The following is a 17,514-nucleotide window of genomic DNA, read 5'->3' as shown; positions in this document are numbered from 1 at the left end:
CTTGGGAGTTGGGGGTTGCATGCCGTTCACAGTGTTCATAGCTTTTGACTCACGAAATGCAGCAGTAAATGAATTGCTTACGCCCATGTCATCCCTGCTTTCTTTTTTTACCAAGTGATAGGCGACCGCTGTCCTGCTTGATCTAGGCGCGTATGGTGAGGAGAGGGGTGGGCAAGGCCAGTCAGTGTAGAAGTGCTTCTGTTCGTGCGTGAGGTGATAGTATTTCTTAGGCAACCCCTTTTCCAATATGACGAGACCCTGAGCTGCGTCGCCATTGGTGTAAGTATAGTTTCAGTCGTTGACACCCAAATACAACCAGGCCAGATTGCACGTAGTATTTGGAAGTATGTCTTTCAACATAAGGGAAGTGTTACGAAAGTTGAATGTTTTTTAAAGTCACTTATTCATTCTTCTCGTTCTCTCGTTTATTACGGCGCTTTTCTAACCCCCTCGTTATCGGCCAACTATCCCACGGGATCGTCCTCTCAGGTAGTAATATCTCCTCTTGTTCTTCATAAAAATCCCATGATGGGCAGTAACTTCCTCTTCCTCTTCTTCTTCTTCTTCTCTGCTACCGCTTTCTTTTCGCAAACCCGATTGAGATATGTATAGAAAATAGATGGGAAAGTGGGAATGAAAAAGAAATGAATAAGTCAAAAGAGACGGATGACCTAGAAAGACAGAGACCCTCGAGGCCAATTACAATACGCAGTATATAAAAGAGACAAGTGAACAGAAAAAAGAACAAAAAAAGACCCCTTTTGCGAGCACCATCCCCACATACTATCCCGTCATAGTATGGGCGCTGCTGGTTGTGAAACGCCACTACGCCATTGTTGTACTCCCGATAGATTGCAAACCATGTTCCGTTTGTGCCGGTTGCAATCGTAGCCTCCCTCCTCTTTGGTTCTTTTTTTGGTCAAATAGGTCAACCGACCTCGCTCAATTCGCCGAAAACCCATGGCGGAGCAAAAGTATGCTTATAAAATACAAAGAACGGGTATAGAGCATCGCTGGCCGGTGTAAAACGTGATGGTATAGACGAAAGACTGAGAGGAAGATGGGACGGAAATTTGAGACGCAAGTGAATGTGTCATGTTGTTATATCGATTTGTCTTGCAAGTTGCAGCTTTCCGTGTCATAACCCGTTCGTCGTTATGCCATTCGCTGGCAAATGCGGAGACCCGTTCATTGAAACGTGCTCCTTCTCCTTGACCTCCGGCTTCTCCTTGACCTCCGGTATTGTGTTGGAGGTGGGTACCGGCGCTGGACTCCTCTCGGTAGTCGGACTCGGCGTCTTGCTCTTCACCGACGCCGTTTCTGGTTCCTCGGGGATGGTAGCAAACCGTTTCAGCACCTGTTTCAGAGCCGGTCGGCGGATGGGCTTGGCCAAGAACTCGTCCATGCCGCACTCCATACACTCCTTGACATTGCTTTCTTCCGAGAAGGCCGTCAGGGCCACAATAGGGGCCGAGTAGCCCATTTTCCGGATCAAGCGCGTGCTCTGTAGTCCATCGAGGTTGGGCATTTGGATGTCCATGAAGATCACATCGAAATTGAGATTCTTATCCATGTTCGCCTTAACCAGGTCGTAAGCTTCTTGTCCATCCTTCGCGATGGTAACATCGTAGATGTCCTCGAGCTTTAGCATTCTGCTCACGACCTCGATGTTCGTCGAGTTATCGTCGGCTACCAAAACTCGCAATTTCACACCCGTCTTGTTGGCCATGGCGCGGTCGATGGCCTTGAAGTGTTCTTCGGTACTGGGCTTAGTTCCGGGTTGAGGATGAGCTGCAAAGAACGGCTGGCTCAGGCCGACAAGACGAGGCTGTTGATCCAACACAGTAGCCTTAGCTTCAGCCTTCGTCGTCTTTGCTGCCGTTGCCTTTGCCGGGATGGAGTTTCGTATGTTCTCCCCGTCTGCTGACGTCACACTGGGAGCCCGGGACTTCATGCTGCTCGAGGCGGTGCTAGAAGGTCTGAGATGGCCATGGGTTAGTGAATAGCCCCATTCCGGCTTAAGGGTCATGCTTACCTGTCCTTGGTGTACTTCAAGGGGATGTGCATCTTAAACGTAGTGCCAGTGCCCACGGTGCTCCGCAGATCGATGTTACCGCCCATCAAGTTGGCAAGTTGTTGACAGATACTCAAACCAAGACCGGTTCCCCCAAACTTTTTGCTCAGACCCAGATCACCCTGTACGAAAGGCTCAAATACACGTTGCTGCATGTGCTCCGGAATACCGGGGCCCTTATCTTCTACCTCGAACTCAAACATGTACGACTTCGCATTGCTAGGTGGTGGCGTTGGTGATCGCTCGCGCACTTGTACGTGCGGTGTGGCCTTGGGATCCATAGGATTAATAGTGAGCGCAGTGCCACCCTTGTAGGACTGGGATTTTCCTTGCCCCTTACTAGAGCTGGCCGAGTGGTTAGACCCAGACCCCATCCGGTGACGGGTGCGTCCTGCTCGGCCTGAACCCTTAGAGAAGGACGAGCTCCGGCTCTCATCCATGCGTTGTTCGATCTCACCGGTACATCGTATCCTCACCGAGACTTTCCCACCAGCTGGTGTGAACTTCAGACTGTTGCTGACCAAGTTGATAATAACTTGGAGAATTCGGTGCTGGTCGCCCCAGAGACACATATCCTTCAACCTGCCAGTCCCCTGCGGACCAATAGCAGGTAGCTTAGGGTCGATGATCTCGGTGCTGGCCCGTTCAGGGCTCCGGCCAGGGTCCATGTCCGTACTAAGGAAATCGACCGAAAACACGATCTTGCCTTCGCGAACCTGCTTATCGAAAATTGTCAAGACCTGCGATCGAATATCGCCTAGCCTGAATTCCTTCTCTTCGAGACTCAGTTGCTGGCCGATCTGATTTTTGGAAAAACTCAGCAGATCTTCCAAAAGGTGAAGCAACAGATCGCCCGACTTGTATAATGTCTTGAGAGACTGCTTGATGCGCATCAAATCGTCCTCTTCCATACAAACGGCACACATGCCAAGGATGCCATTGAGTGGCGTTTTCAGTTCGTGAGAGATGTTGGCAATGAAGAGCGTCTTGCTTTCATTGGCTGCTTCGGCGGCCTTCTTGCTGATCTCAAGCTCGCTTGTTCGCTCGGCTACCTTTTCGTCAAGGGAAGTGTATTGCTTGAGGAGTTCGTCGCCCATATCGTTGAACACCGTCGTCAGCTCGGTAAGTTCGTCTGTGATCCAGTGCTTGCGATCACGTACTCTGCCGGGGATCTTAAAGACACGCCGCCTCGGATCGCTGTCGTGCACTGACGGCGAAGGCCCAGACCGTCTCGCGCGTCGAAACGTCCTTCTCAGCTTAGCGAAAAAGCCCTTTTTAGACCTGCTAGAGTGACCTGTAGACGGCGGCATGTCAGGGTCATCCTCGTCATAATCGAATTCACTCATGGAGCCGTAGCCAGGAGGCGCGACTGATTTCTCAGTGGCCGCTTTGAGCCGCCGAATCGGCTGAACACTTAGATGCGCACAGGGAACTATCAAGAGAATAATGACACCGACAGTTCCAAAAACACAGCCCAGGAGAATTTTGCGAAGCGTGTTCGCGGGGCGATAAGCCTCGGATTTCTCCTTCTCTACCACCAGTGTCCAATTGACTAGGCCGGTCTGCGGGCGAGCGTAGCCCGCGGCAACGGGTATTCCTTGTTCGTTTGATGTCGACAAAGTAGCGCTGGCATTGTTCACAGCTCTGTTTTGTCTGGTGAGCGCCCACAGCACCGCCAGATAGCGGCTCACTTTGAAAGAGTCCTGGTAATTGCCTGAAGCAAAGTTATAGTCCGTGTGTCTCTCGGCAGCGCCCGGTGGAGGGATCGGCGGGAGCACGAATCTGACCATCACGTCGCTAAAATTTCTGGCAGCAGGCTGCCTAGAAGTGGCAGGGAGGTTGTACTTGTTGAAACGATTCCAGCCGGAATCAGGGCCAATGATGAGGACGCTGCCGGTATCGCCCAGACCTTCCCTGGACCTCATGATGCTGATCAACGAGGAAGCTTCGGCGACCATGGTCATGTACCCGAGAATGATGGTGCTGTTGGAATTTTGCCGGATAGGGAGCGTCAGGGACATCAACGCATAATCCACGCTGAGTACGAACGGCCCAAATATGAGGCCGTCTGCGGACTTATCGATACGTACCTCAGGAAAGGGCCGAGCAGTAGAAAGATTCGCGGAGGGCGAAAGAGGATCTGGCTGGTCGGTGGGGTAGTAGGTGATGTTCGGGTACAGTGCGGCTGGATATCCCTGCCCTTCGTCGCCCAGATAGACATCGGAGCCATTGGACGTTTTGTAAGGGAGCTTGATGCGCTCAGAAGTCGGGGCTGTTATCTGGAAGAGGCCCGTATCTGACTTGCCCGTGTCATTTCGAGAGTACAGTCGGGCTTGCAGCAGATTCGCCTTGGAAGTATTGGCTTGGTCACCAGTGGTAAGGGCGCTTAGCAAATCGCTAGCAGCCAGGTTCCAGTTGGAGGGGGAATCGTTGCCGCGGTAGTATTCCTTCAGGGCATTCTGGATCAGGAGTCGCGTGGATATCATCTTGCATGTGGTCTGGACCAGCTCAATCTCGGAAGAAACCTGAGCGGCCTTGAGGGAGGCCGTCAGCGACAGCGAGTCCTTCCCGACGCTGGTGACGAAGTTGTTCACATAGACCCATGTCGGTATCGCGACAATGGCGAGGGCACAGAGCACGGCAGACAGCACCAGGGCCGCTAATTGTTCCCGTATCGCGATCCTCATGGTTGACGGAGGAAAGGACTACCTATAAGAGGGAGTCAGAGAGGCGCGTTGTCCTATGCATCCTCCTCTGTTCGTCTGATGGCCAGGCGCTTTTTCTTCTTCTCTTCTTTTCTTGATCGGATGACTGCTGGGGGAGGGGTGAGGGATCCTCCTCGTTAAAAAGCTTGGATCTATATTGTATTATATCAGTTCCAGGCGGTTGGCGAACAGCATTACTCGGATCCTGAGTGCTGCTGAATCGCGGGCGATCGCGAGCTTGCGTGGAATGGCTGAGGAGGGATCGGCAAGGGCGGAGGCTGTAGGGCCAGCGGGTAGAATTGGCGCGATCTAGGAAACCGCTGCCACGCCCCGTCAGGCACGTGTGTGTTGGAACGTTCGTTGGCTCTGCTCAGTGCTGCTCGGGTTGCGGCAAAGAATGAAAGTAAAAATCAAAGCAGGCTGAAGATGTATGAGCTAAAACCGGAGCCAACCTCCGACCACCCTTGTGATATTGCGATGACACAGCAAGCTTGTTGGCCACTGAGCAAAAACAACCAAAAGATTAGAAACGAAAAGCAGGCGACAACCTTCACACTCTGGCCCGGATGCTCACACCACTTGCACGGTGGAAATGGAAGGTAGATGAAAAAAAAATTGGGTGAGATTGCGGGCAACAGGGCGACACTGGAGGAAGGTCGAGTCGAAGGAGTGGAATGGATACATAGTAGCAGCAAGCATAGCATGCAAGCCCAGTGGGACGTTGTAGGCCGGGGAAGGCTAGTTACACACTGCCTTTACTGTATGCAGCTGCTAATACTACAGGGCTTTTCGTGTTATCACCTTTGCAGTCTAGCCCCGAGGACACACATGCAGCTAAGCCTTCCACTGGCTGCTGTAAGTAAGAGGGCTAGTGGGAAAAGGGTCGGGTACTGTACAGTATATATCCATCCATGTATCCAGATGGAGATGACAGTGTTTCGAGCTAATAACGAGCCTCTGCAGACTCCAGAGCGCAGCTGAACATGAGCCGCCATTCATTTCTGGTTACTCTCCTCCGTCTGTCTCGAAACACAGCATATTCAATGCACTTTTCCGCCGTATGGGCCGGGGCCTCTATACTCTGACAGGCAATCCAGAGGATAATCTGCCATACCCACTTCTTCCAACGGAGCAGCGAGATCTGGGAGAACCCTTGTTATTCCAGTCTGTTTCGATCCTGCAAACCCGAACAATGGAGGCTCCCGCAATGGGGAATTCTGGCTCAAACTTTCCAATAAGGCGGACCTGACTGACTAGGTAGGGGCGAGAAGGGGAGAAATCAAGGCGCAAGGACCGGGTGTGTGCGCAGCTGGGAACAGCACAGCAGCCAAGCTCTCTCGAACGTTCGGTTAATTTTTCTCCATCAATTTTGGATGTTTTTGTAGTGGACACCCGACCGACAGGCACTTCAAATGCGATTGATATACTCATACGTATCCGGATCCTCCCGCCCATTCTCTCACCCACAGCAACCGCGCAATCAAACACACGGGATATGTGTACTGTAGGTATATAAGCAGAAGGATCTCTGGTAGTGCAACTGCTGTTCTGTCCCCGTCGCTTTCTCCTTTTCAACGTAGCAAGGGTGCATATATGGTGAGTATCTACATCATCCTCATGTTGGAAGCGATGTATTTTACACATCCCTACGTACGTATACACAAGCTGAAACAGCCACCACCTACTGTACGCAAACCGTTCGTACACATATGATCTAGTATGGCATTACTCGTCATCGCCTTCCGTCAGCGCCTTCCGTCAGTGTTTCGGCTCTTGCCAGATACACACCACTTGACAGGCCAGAGCTAGGAGAGCTAGGAGGCTAGAGTCAACTGCCTTGCTAGCTGATAGCTGACAGGACAGTACCTACTAGTTCCGGAGCAAAGATAGAGATATCGGGGTTTTCTCTCTCTTTCTGTTCCTTCGCTCATCAATAAGCTGCGTGCTTGCATGAATTATAGGTTGTAGCAGTATGTAGCCCTGACCAGTGCCAGGGGTAAAAAGGCCATTGGAACCCGTTCTAGACTCAATATGAACAGGGATGGGAAGCCTACCCTTGCCAGCGCCAATTCAATTCCCGATACATAATTTGACCACCTGCGTCCGAGAGCCAACTTCCAAGCCAATGAAGGGAGAATCTTTGTGTTTCCTTCTCGCTCTCTCTCGTTTCCGTCCGGTCGGTCGGATGCCTTTCCTCGTTCGTCGCGAAATCTCCGTCCTCGGATTCGGCCATTCATGCAGACGGAATATTCTACTACAGAGCTATAAGCAGCCAATGTTCTAGATGCGAGATGTCATATCATTGTCTTGTCAGAAAAAACAATTTGGAGCAATAGAAAACCCAGCCCACTAATATCGCGCCATCCCATCGATGATCCAATCCACCCACCGGCTTACATACATACACTAGCATCCCTGAAAGTTTGTTAAAAGACGGATACCGTTTCGGACTTCAGATGAAGTATCGACAGGCCATATTTCAGTAGGGAGTACATCGACGGCCTATTTGAAACATAAAAAAACAGAGAGAAATACCACCGTAAAAGATATGCCGCAACTAGGTAACTGTCATACGTTTCAGCAGATAGAGGTATTGCGGACGCATGAAATACCTGTACAAGGGCTCTCACACAAGGGTATGGATTTAACAAACTTTCAGGGGGCGCCGGTGTACGAGCTGGGAAGTGGAGGTGGCATTGGAGGTGGGGTCGGCTCTCTGGTTAGGTAAAATGTCGATGGAAAAGTCTTGGACAGACCACCGCAATCAGCTACTCGCGCATGTCCGTCCGTCTCGGTGCTGGCCCACACCACTCGAGACAAATCGGCGATGGCGACATTGCTACTGCTACCTAGTACGGTATACCCGCCCGCCGATGGATCAGCCAATCGAGATGATCAAATATATACGTTGGGGGATATCTAAATGCACCAAAATCCAGCTGTGTGGGATTGGAAAAGTTTCCGTCATGACACTGTCCTGGCTGCCCGAATACTTGGGTGTTGGTCTCAGGCTTCATAACAAGCCTTTCTCCGTGGAGCGAATAGATGGTGGGGAGAATAAAACCTCCCTACCCATCAGGCAGTAGAACATTAGGAATGAGTGGGATTGAAAGCAGCCCAAGAGGAGGGGGTCCGAGGGGTTATTCTCACGGTGGATTATGTTGCCAGCTAAAAACTATGGGCTTCACGTCCGAGGCGGCTGCAACAAAACATCGAGGGTGACAATAGTAAGCAACCACGTGATTAATAAGCCGTTCGAATTGATAGGTAATAATACGCCTTATTACCTGGCCTTATATAGATCCAAGATGAAACGAGCCCAGCTCATACAGCATTGTTTTCAGCTCACAAGCGGCGACGCCTATCGTAGAAGCCGTAGTCCTCGTAAGCTGTCATCAAAAAATGAAAGGAGATGGGATGCCATGTAGCCCAACCCATTAAACCTCTGTCTCAATGCCCGTCTCCTTCTCGCCATGGTGGAAGATCCTCGACACGTTACTTAACTTCGAGAGCTTAGACCCGATATAGTCGGCCTCCCGAGCCACTCGCCATTGCATGATGCCGCGATGCTTCCTGTGAAGTTGGTTCTTGTGATCCCTGATTTCGCACATTAGTATATAGATCAGCAAAGATAAAAAGCCAGGTTCTGAGAGCCCGTTATACAGGGAATTACATAGAGGAGCAAGGACGACGCTTACTTGTAGTCGCGCATCTGATTCCGCAACCCACGCGAGCTATCATCGGCATCGACATGACCCGGCGCCATGACCGACGTAGCCGTGTCGATGGTCCCGTCGATCGGGTTCTTAAGAATGTTCTTCGCCTTCTTGAGCCCCGACAGGGATACCACGGAATTCGATTTCCCGTGTTTCTTCCCGTTGCCGCCGTCGCCAGCGTCAGAGTCGGAGTCAGAAGAGTCCACGGACGAATCGTCGTTTGTGTGCACCTTCAGCTTCTTCTTGGTCTGACTGTCGACCTTCTTCGCATCATTCTCGTCGTCCGAGTCGTCCGAATCAGAGTCAGAGCCTACCAGACCATCTTCACTCTCGTCGTCGAGAGCCTGATCGGAAACCGTATCGAGGCACTCCATCACACTCCGCATGTCGTCGCTCTTCGCCTTGGCCGCGTAGGCCTTGTGGTATCCCGACAGGCCCCGCCACAGCTTGAGTGAGATTTCGATCTCCCCTAGAGGCTGCTCGCCTTCCTCCATGCCACCGTAGGCGCAACAGGACTCGGCCCGAGCCTGCGCATTCTTTCCACCTTTCCATACCTTCACCGTGTGAGTTTCATCCTCTTCTTCTGTAATTCCCTGAAGCCAGAGCACTGCAAACGCCGGCGTCCTGTCTGGTCCGAAGCTACTCTGCCTAAACTCCATGACGAGCGGCGAAGAGTAACGCTTGCGCACCGGAAGGAATTGTGAGTCGACGTTGTTCTTTTGGACCCATTCGTCGCTAGGCCCATTGCTATTCGGGTACATCTTGCAGCGGCCCATGTTGGTGCGAAACTTGATACGATGACCTTTCAGGCTGTCGGGAAGGCCCGCCTTGACTTTTGCGGTTCCTTTCAGTTCAAGGGTGCCGTAATCCCAACCGCGCAAGTGAGGCGGTAATTGTAGGCCGACGCTTCTCCAGACGACACTTATCCTTGCTCTGCCGTAGCCAACTCCACCCACCAAGGGGTAAGTCTCCATGACCTGGCTTCTTTTCGCAAGCAGCTTCTCGAGTGGGAGGTAGACGATACCAATTAGAGGATCGGCCTCTCTCTCCCGTGCGTCGCGAACGGCGATGATGACCTCCGTGTTTTTCCAATCCTGTTGCAGCTCGTCAGCAAGTTCTCGTTTAGCATGAAAACACCATCCCGTGACTTACACGGACGAACTTCTCCGTTCCTGCATTGAAGAACGGTTTCGAGTTCTTGGGTTTCGTTCTTGTCCGGTAAATCTTCCGGTGGTTCATAATGATGTTGCAGTAACTGTCAGGCATGTCATTATCTTGCTCAGCTTCGTCTTCCCGGTCCTCGCCCCCGCCCTTGTCCTGTTTTTGGAGATTGTGTATTCCCAGACCCATAACATTATCTGCGATAGACATTAGTAATTGATAGACTTCCAGTGATTTCTTGGATTGACTTACGGATCTGAATGCTCAGGATACCTGAGACGAGCTCGTCACTGGGCGGAGCAGAGCAGATCATCTCATCCTCGAGCTCAGCCATATCCTGTGTCTTTTGCTGCATAACCTCGTCGTCGTCAGGGGTTTTATTGGCTTCACGGAGCTTTTGCTCCGCTGTCTTTGCCACGTACTCCTTGAGCTGGTCTCTGTTTTTGATCTCGGTATTGATCGTCTGCTGCTCCAATTGCTTGTCCGTGATTTTCGCCTTAGTAAAATACCCAACTGACCAAGACAGGGAGCCAGCCATCTTCTCCGAAGAATCCTGTCCGTGGAACCGGTCTTCTCGATCCATGATTTTGTTATGCGTCTTCTCATCGTGGATCAGAGACTTCAGGTCAAGTTCCACCCGACCAAGGTCATCGTCAGCAGACATCTTGTCAGAGTCCCACAGGCCTAAGCGCAGCTTCTCCTCGGCGTTCAGCTCCTCTGGCGACACAAGAATACTGGCATACTCATGCCAATCAGGCTCCTGGCTGCTCTGAATAATCCGAGTCGAGGCGACCGGTTTGCCGAATTTGCCCCAAGAAATCGAGACGTAGGAGTCACTAGATCCCTCGAACGGGCCAAAGCCACCATCTCCCTGCTTGAAACCACGGGCTTGCTTAATGAAGATCCAGACCACTCCATGACTGATTGTGTTCTTCTTGAAATCAGTACCCACAAGCATGTCCTTGAGGTTGAGGGTGAGACTCTTGGGCGCCACGTATTCGGCCATTGCGGCATCAATTGCCGACTGAACGAACGAGGAGATGAGAGGCACGTCCAACATGTTGATGCTGTGCTTGGAGATCGGAATACAAGAAATTCGAGCTCTAGGTTGACCAAGGAAGGTCATGGTGCAGAGACTGACGAAAGGCGGATCGGGCTATATACGTTAGTGAGGTTTTTAAAGAAGATGGTATAAAGCAACTTACTGTAAGCTGTAACCGAGCCCGCACAATCGCGACAAACCCTCGTAGCTCAACCCAAACCGGGACCGGTATTCCTCCGGGGAGGTAGAACTTCAGGTAAAGATGGGCATTCTTGGCCTTGGCCTTAATACCTTTGCCTGATGAGCGACTTCGGTAGGACAACGCGAGCTCCAAGTTAATGAAATCGCCCTCTTCGGCTTCCATGCCTGCACGTTCCTCCGCCGTGCCGCCCTTCTCGTCTCCCGTCTGGATTCTGTCGTCCTGGGGGTTGTCTTCCGACTCATCTGTACCCTGCTGTTGCTGGTCTCCATCTTCATTTTCATCCTCCGCGTCAGTCGAATCCGAGCTACCCGTCTTGGAGTTGTCGGGCTTTTTCAGGCCACCGTCACTGTTGAGCGTCATGCTTGCGGCGCCGCTGGGTAACCACCGGATTCCGAGGATGCGGATGCCTTCGTTGCCCTGGCCCATGTCATCGACCGAGACCATCTTGATGACCTTGGGCAACGAAGCTTGCATAATATCTTCAATTTGGTCAATGAGAGACGAAAAGAGGTCTGGGTTCACGATCGGCCAGATGGAGGCAATCAGCCGGTTGAGCCACTGGACGGATTCGGGGAGTTCGGTGTCAGAGTCCAACCTCGCATTTTCCTCGCGCTTCGAGGCATCCCACACCTCGTCGTCGAATATCTCGTTGGCCTTTTTGCTGATCCACCGGCCCATGCCCACAACCACGACACCTGCCGTCCCAAGGAACCCTGCGAGGGCGATTGCTGCATTTATCGATGGGTTAAATCGGCCCCAGAACGACGGAATAAAAAAGAACAGGGCAGCGCAGAACCCGAGACCTCCCAAGCCCGCTCTGACTGCTTGCTGATAAACAGTGGCCATTTCGCTCCTTAAGTCTTCGAAGTCGGGTGGTGGGAATAGCCTCTGCATCCCATTAAAACCCCTTTGCAGACGGGCCTCCTCCTCATCAAGATGTTCGTCCGACTTGGAGGCTCCCTGTAGGCCACTAGCTGTGTCGTAGTCAGATCCTGGCTCTGCCTCATTCTCCGGCACATGTTTCATATCTTTATCCTATACCAATGCGGTTAGCCCTCAATACACTTGCAGAGAAGGGATTTTGGACGGATCATGTTGCCAGAACGGAGAAATTGACAGGCTCCAACCGATATTATAGTAGTAATGTTTATGGTAATAACGAAATAGACATACGGTCTGGTCATGAATGACAATGGGAAGGTGAGTAACCGGGTCAGTTACTTCACGCCCTCCTCCATGCCGTTTTGTTTTCTTCATTGCCTTGCGTTTCTCCTTTGGATCAAGGGTGCCGATGACAGCCTCGGTCGCGGTCTGTTCCTGCTGCTGGTTTCCGCCTCCATTGTCACTACGTCGTCGTCCCTGTTGCTGCTGCTGCTGCTCCTGCTGCTGTTGGCGGCTGTCTGACTGGTTCTGAGGAGGGTTTTCCTCATCCTCCACGGCGACGTCGGACATTTCTCTGTCGTCGCCTGTCTTGTCGCCGCGTTCAGCCTGGTTACCTTGGTAGTGGTGGTTGGCTACCGGGTACGGGTCGTGGTCCGACTTGCCGGGCTCATCCTCTTCCTTCAAGATTGCCTTGACCGAGCCGTAGGCCCGCTTCGGCCTGGACTCGTCCTCGGGGCCTTCTTGGGCCTCCTCCGTCTCCCGCATCTGGCCCTGGAGCTCCCGTCGCTCGGCCCGGTACTTGGAGATGGTGGGGATCTGCCTCTTGCCCGTCCTGGGATGATGGGCGTAGGGCCTTTGCGTCTCATCATCCTCGTTGAATTGATCTGATTGCGACATTCTGGGCGAGCGCAGTTAAGGTGGAACAGCCGTAGCATCACACATAGATATCGGAGGTATGTGTATGTTTAAGGAATGACAAGCGAAAGAAGTGGGTTACGGCAGGTTTATTTACTAGGTTGCCACTTAGTAAGGGGAAAACAAAAAGCAGAAGAAGAGATTGACGACAATGGAGTGTCGCGTGATGTTGGTTGGTTGTGCTGGTGCTGAATCTGGAAATTCATGTACAGATCAAGTGGGAGTTCCTGCCTGTTACCGTGTCATTTTCATTCGCCAACCAATTGTTTGTTTAACCTAACGGATGTGATATCAGCCCTGGGGCATTGGGTCCCAAATCATGGCACTCGTGCTACCTACCTAACCTACTGACCCTGTTACCCATTATGCTGCAAGGACGATACCTGCTGGCTTCAGCACAGTAAGGCACACGATTGACGTCGTGACAGCTCAGTGCTCAGTGCTTGCAGGCAGGATGAGGTCATTCTGCCTCTGAAACAACCATGACATCCCTGTGGGCCTTGCCGGTTTGCCGTTCAATGTTTCAATGGGGCATCTGGGAGTACAAGCTTGGAATACGTGAGCTTGGCCGCCTTGGTATATTCTGCTGGAGTATGTAGGTCTCTGAGGTCCATCTCTTCGACTGTACGCAAATAGGTAGAGATTCGGCATATTCCAGGCCAATGCATCAGTGAAACTAGGTAATTAAAACCGCTTTGGATTCGTCTCATAGAGGCTTTGTGGGCTTTACGGGCTTTACGGGCTTTACGGAAGGAATAGCGCCATCGCTTCGGTGCTTGAACGTTCTTTTTGGGTACCTGCGCGGATGTCCAGCATCAAATGGACGCTGACCAATTGAACCAAACGGTCGTCCCACTAGCTTGGAAACCCCCGCTTTGCCGCGTCACTCCTTTTGAGCCGCCGGCACATTCTGCTACAGTCGCCCTATTACCTGCAACATTGAATGTTGAAAGCTCTGCTCAGTGTGATTGGGGCTTGCCATATTTACTTATTCACCGGCAAATCAGGATCAACCAGGCTCTTCGGACTTATCTCCCGGAAGTCTAGGCCGCCGATCGCTGGTAACATTGACCTCACGATACACGTGTCTCGGGCACTTGTCTCGTCGGATCGCGATTTGATGTGGTCCGCCGTGCCATGAAAATAAATACTTAAATAATTATCTGAGGTCTAAAGGTCTCAGCCTACGGCTTCCATTTCGGCCCGTTTCTTTCGTATATACAACAGATCAGTACATATGTAGTGTGCAAGATCCATGGTAGAACATGTCCTCAGTATAACAAACCGTTATAGTTTGGCCTGCTTGTCGCCAACCTCCGCTTTGGCCCTATCTCGGAGCTGCTTGCGCAGTATCTTGCCCGACTGTTGGGTAATGTCAGTAACCATATATCCTAGAATGAGAGAATGAGTTTGGACGAGGTTTGAGAAGTAAGACATACCGGGTTCTTGGGGATCTCGTCAACAAACACGATGCCACCGGCCAGTCGCTTATATCGCACGACTCGGCCCTCCATCCACTGTGCGATCCCCTGCTCCGAGGCCTTGATCTGCGGGTTGGGCACGATATAGGCGCGCGGGACCTCTTCGCCGTTGATGGTCACCCCGACGACGGCCGCATCCGAAACAGCCTTGCTCTCCAGCAAGACGCCCTCGAGCTCGGCCGGCGCGACTTGGTTTCCCTTGACCTTGACCAACTCCTTGAGGCGGTCGACCACGTGCCAGAGGCCGCCCGGCTCGTACTTCTCGACGTAGGCGATATCCCCCGTCTTCAGCCAGCGCGTATCGTCAGCGTCCACATGCAGTGTGGCTGCGGTCGCGTCGGGCTTGTTCCAGTAGGACTTCAGCAGCGTAGGGCCAGTCACCCACAACTCGCCGGTCTCTCCGGCCTTGGTGATTTCACCAGACCCATCCAGTCTCATGAGCCTGGCGCTGCAGTTGGGCAGCATCTCGCCCACGGCCAGACTCCGATGGGTAATCCTTGGATCCCACGACATTGCCGTGCAAGTGACCTCGGTCATGCCTGTGGTTTCTGAAGTTAGCAACGACCAACAAAAGTCTGGGCTACGGAGACCACCGGGACGTGTTTCTGGAGGCTACACTTACCCCAGCCCTGGCGAACCTCCATGGATCCAGCTGGCCACAGCTTGGTGACTTCATCAGCAATGTCCCCCGATAACGGTGCGGCGCCGCTGCCAATACTATCGATGCTGCTCAGGTCGTACTTGCGCACGAGAGGGTGTTTCGCGAGAGCAACGACGATGGGAGGTACACAGTTCAGAGAGGTGATTCTAAACTTCTGGACGTTCTCGAGGACCTTGACGAAATCGAACTTCGGCATCACGTACGTACTATCAAGATCGTCAGCAGGCAGCAGGTAAAAGCGTTTGGCCCATGGGCCTCTGGTCTTTTTGTGCAACTTACGGTATTCCGAGCTTGGGGTAGTTAACAGCAAAGTAAGTTTGGCCATACGCATGGTACATGGGTAAGAAGCACAATGCTCTCGACCTCTTGTTCTTTTCCTCATAGTCCTCCTGCAGTTTCGTCATGTGAATGACACCGACGCCGTTGGCGATGTAGGAGCGGTGCGTGATCTCGACTCCCTTGGGCACACCAGTCGTACCCGAGCTGTAGTTCAAGCAGCACGTGGTGCTCTTGGCATCTGCAGGCTCGAACCATTCGAATTTCTCGGCCTCGGCCTCGGAGGCGAGGAGTTCGGACCAGTGCCGTGCCCCCTGCTGGGTCTTGCCGGGAGTGGCGTCCAGCGCAGTGGCGTCAAAGCTGAAGCAACGTTCCTTGGGGAGTCCAGCTTGTTGAGCAGCTTCCAATGCGATGGGGATGCTGGTGTCGGCGGCGATCAAGAATGACGCACCGCTATCTTGTAACTGATAGGCAAGTTCTCGAGCAACAAAGCTAGGGTTGGCCCCGGTGAAAATACCTGAAGATCGTTTAGTAAACCAAGAATAAGAAAGCAAACGCCGAGTTGCATATGTTACCTCCAGCCATTAGAATCTGCACATCCCATGTCAGTCATCACAGCCCAAGGCACATAAAGTATGTAAGTAGACGTCTTAGACGATGAATCAGGTAGCGACTTGCGAGACACGGAAGAAGCAAGCCATGTTTCAACACCCGGTCCTTGAAGAAAATCCGGTAACGTACCCCCATGAAAACAACCGAGAAGAACAGGTTGTTTCCAGAAAACAACAGAACACGGTCACCGGGCTTCAAGCCCGCCTTCTTCAGGCCCAAGGCCAACCGCTTGGCCCACGACCGGTAGTCGCTCAAACTCAGGTGATGAGTATCTGGGCGTTCAGGATCGATGAAGATGGGCTTATCCGAAAGAGGCCCGTTAGAACTGTCAAACAGCCATTTCTGTAGAGAACCTGTCGGGATGTCGACGTTCCAGCGCGAGTGGATAGTCATGGCGAGAGCGAGAGAGAGCACCTTCGTCGAGGCGACTGTGATACGTCCCTCAAGTGCAAGACGGCAGGTAGTAGATGACTGGATCGGGCAAGTAACGACTTGTGATGCAATGGAGAAAAGCACTATGTCAAAAAGTGGGTGCAAGAGAAGCAGGAATGCTGATTGTGAAGGAAAGGTCAAGAAGAGTGTGAACGAATCACTGTGACGCGAGAAGCAAGGAGTAAGACTGCTGATATTACTTTCGGTAGAACTCTATGGGCACTGGCTGGAGGCCACAGGGCACTTATTATCAAGGTATGTCGGCTAAGGCAGTTTGATGAAGACCCGTAGGCACGAAGCCCTCCTCCTCTCAGACATGGCAAACCGGCGTTGCTTGCATCATCGGAGATAGCAGACACCCATCTTATTAGGCGGAGGGGGCGAATGATAGTCTGCCTTTTCGGGCCCCTTATCCACTTGATCTTGATCTGACCCACGGCGAACCCATGGCGACCCCCGCATTAATCCCCGCGAGTCCGGGATGCCAATCTGCGGAGAAGGCCAGGAAGCCGAGGCAGGCTTTTTCTCGCTGTAATCAATTGGAACTCCTAGCACCCAGGCACCTAGCTGCATCGACGTCGTGTACTGTGAGGCAGCGGTGTTGTTCTTTTCTTTTACAGGCTTGTGTGAGCTGCATCTTGGTGTTGAAGCAGATCAATGGCGAGTGCACACACAATCAGTACAACCCGCGGGTGTGGTTGAGGCGCATTCGCTAAAAGAAAACGCCCATGATTTCTTTTTCATCGAGTCAAGAAGATCACCTCTCCTCCGGCGAGACCTCCGGTGTAGGCCGTCTTGTATCTAACCTAATTGAAGTCAGTGATGGCCATCACTTGTCTTTCAACATTCGTAGAACTGATCTAGGGGTTTCAGCATATGAATAAGGTGGAAATAAGGAATTGAGACTATCCAAACCTTCTTGCCGCCTGGATGGCATTGGTTGTACATCCTCGGCTAATTACGAGTCTAGTACTTGCGGCGTTTTTATTTTTTTATGTTATATATTTTTTTAGCATTGATTGCTAGGTCTCACCTTTTTCGCGAGATCGATTTTGTGGATGTGTAGCTTGAACACAGCTCGGAGAATTATGTTTACTTACAAAGGTACACATACGCGTACGGGGCTTTTCGAGAAACCCATGGCTCTGGCTGTGTGTCGTCTTTACTTGGCTTCCGTAGACTCCGACGTTTGGATCCATCCTCCTTTGCGTTAACGGACGAGCCAAGAATAGGGCGTGTCATTAACAAGCTCACAGACAGAACAGGAAAAGATATAAATTGAATTTATGACAGATGCAGCTGCTAAGTAACGACACATTCCTAGGTATTGGTTTGCGGTCAACGCCAGCCCCCCC

The 17,514-nt window shown here is 52.0% G+C and overlaps 3 protein-coding genes across 3 annotated transcripts; all 3 read right to left on the bottom strand.

The window, feature by feature from the left end:
• Nucleotides 1-1,138: 1,138 nt before the first annotated feature.
• On the bottom strand, nucleotides 1,139-4,761 carry PG994_010922 (uncharacterized protein; the record flags this gene model as incomplete). Its single annotated transcript, XM_066862331.1, has 2 exons — nucleotides 1,139-1,970; nucleotides 2,036-4,761. The coding sequence occupies 2 exons, from the start codon at nucleotides 4,759-4,761 to the stop codon at nucleotides 1,139-1,141; spliced, it is 3,558 nt and encodes a 1,185-aa protein (XP_066711441.1).
• Nucleotides 4,762-8,216: 3,455 nt separating this feature from the next.
• PG994_010921 (uncharacterized protein) lies at nucleotides 8,217-12,679 on the bottom strand (the record flags this gene model as incomplete). Its single annotated transcript, XM_066862330.1, has 6 exons — nucleotides 8,217-8,376; nucleotides 8,478-9,589; nucleotides 9,648-9,853; nucleotides 9,909-10,812; nucleotides 10,862-11,935; nucleotides 12,074-12,679. 6 exons carry the CDS (start codon nucleotides 12,677-12,679, stop codon nucleotides 8,217-8,219), a joined length of 4,062 nt encoding a protein of 1,353 aa, XP_066711440.1.
• Nucleotides 12,680-13,984: 1,305 nt separating this feature from the next.
• On the bottom strand, nucleotides 13,985-16,120 carry PG994_010920 (AMP-binding enzyme; the record flags this gene model as incomplete). Its single annotated transcript, XM_066862329.1, has 6 exons — nucleotides 13,985-14,059; nucleotides 14,137-14,717; nucleotides 14,801-15,045; nucleotides 15,119-15,632; nucleotides 15,691-15,706; nucleotides 15,857-16,120. The coding sequence occupies 6 exons, from the start codon at nucleotides 16,118-16,120 to the stop codon at nucleotides 13,985-13,987; spliced, it is 1,695 nt and encodes a 564-aa protein (XP_066711439.1).
• Nucleotides 16,121-17,514: the final 1,394 nt, after the last annotated feature.

The sequence above is a fragment of the Apiospora phragmitis genome (genome assembly GCF_038363925.1).
Source record: "Apiospora phragmitis strain CBS 135458 chromosome Unknown utg000010l:1.0-9815664.0:1.0-9183399.0, whole genome shotgun sequence".
Lineage (NCBI taxonomy): Eukaryota > Fungi > Ascomycota > Sordariomycetes > Amphisphaeriales > Apiosporaceae > Apiospora > Apiospora phragmitis.
This window is presented reverse-complemented; position numbering and strand designations above follow the sequence as displayed.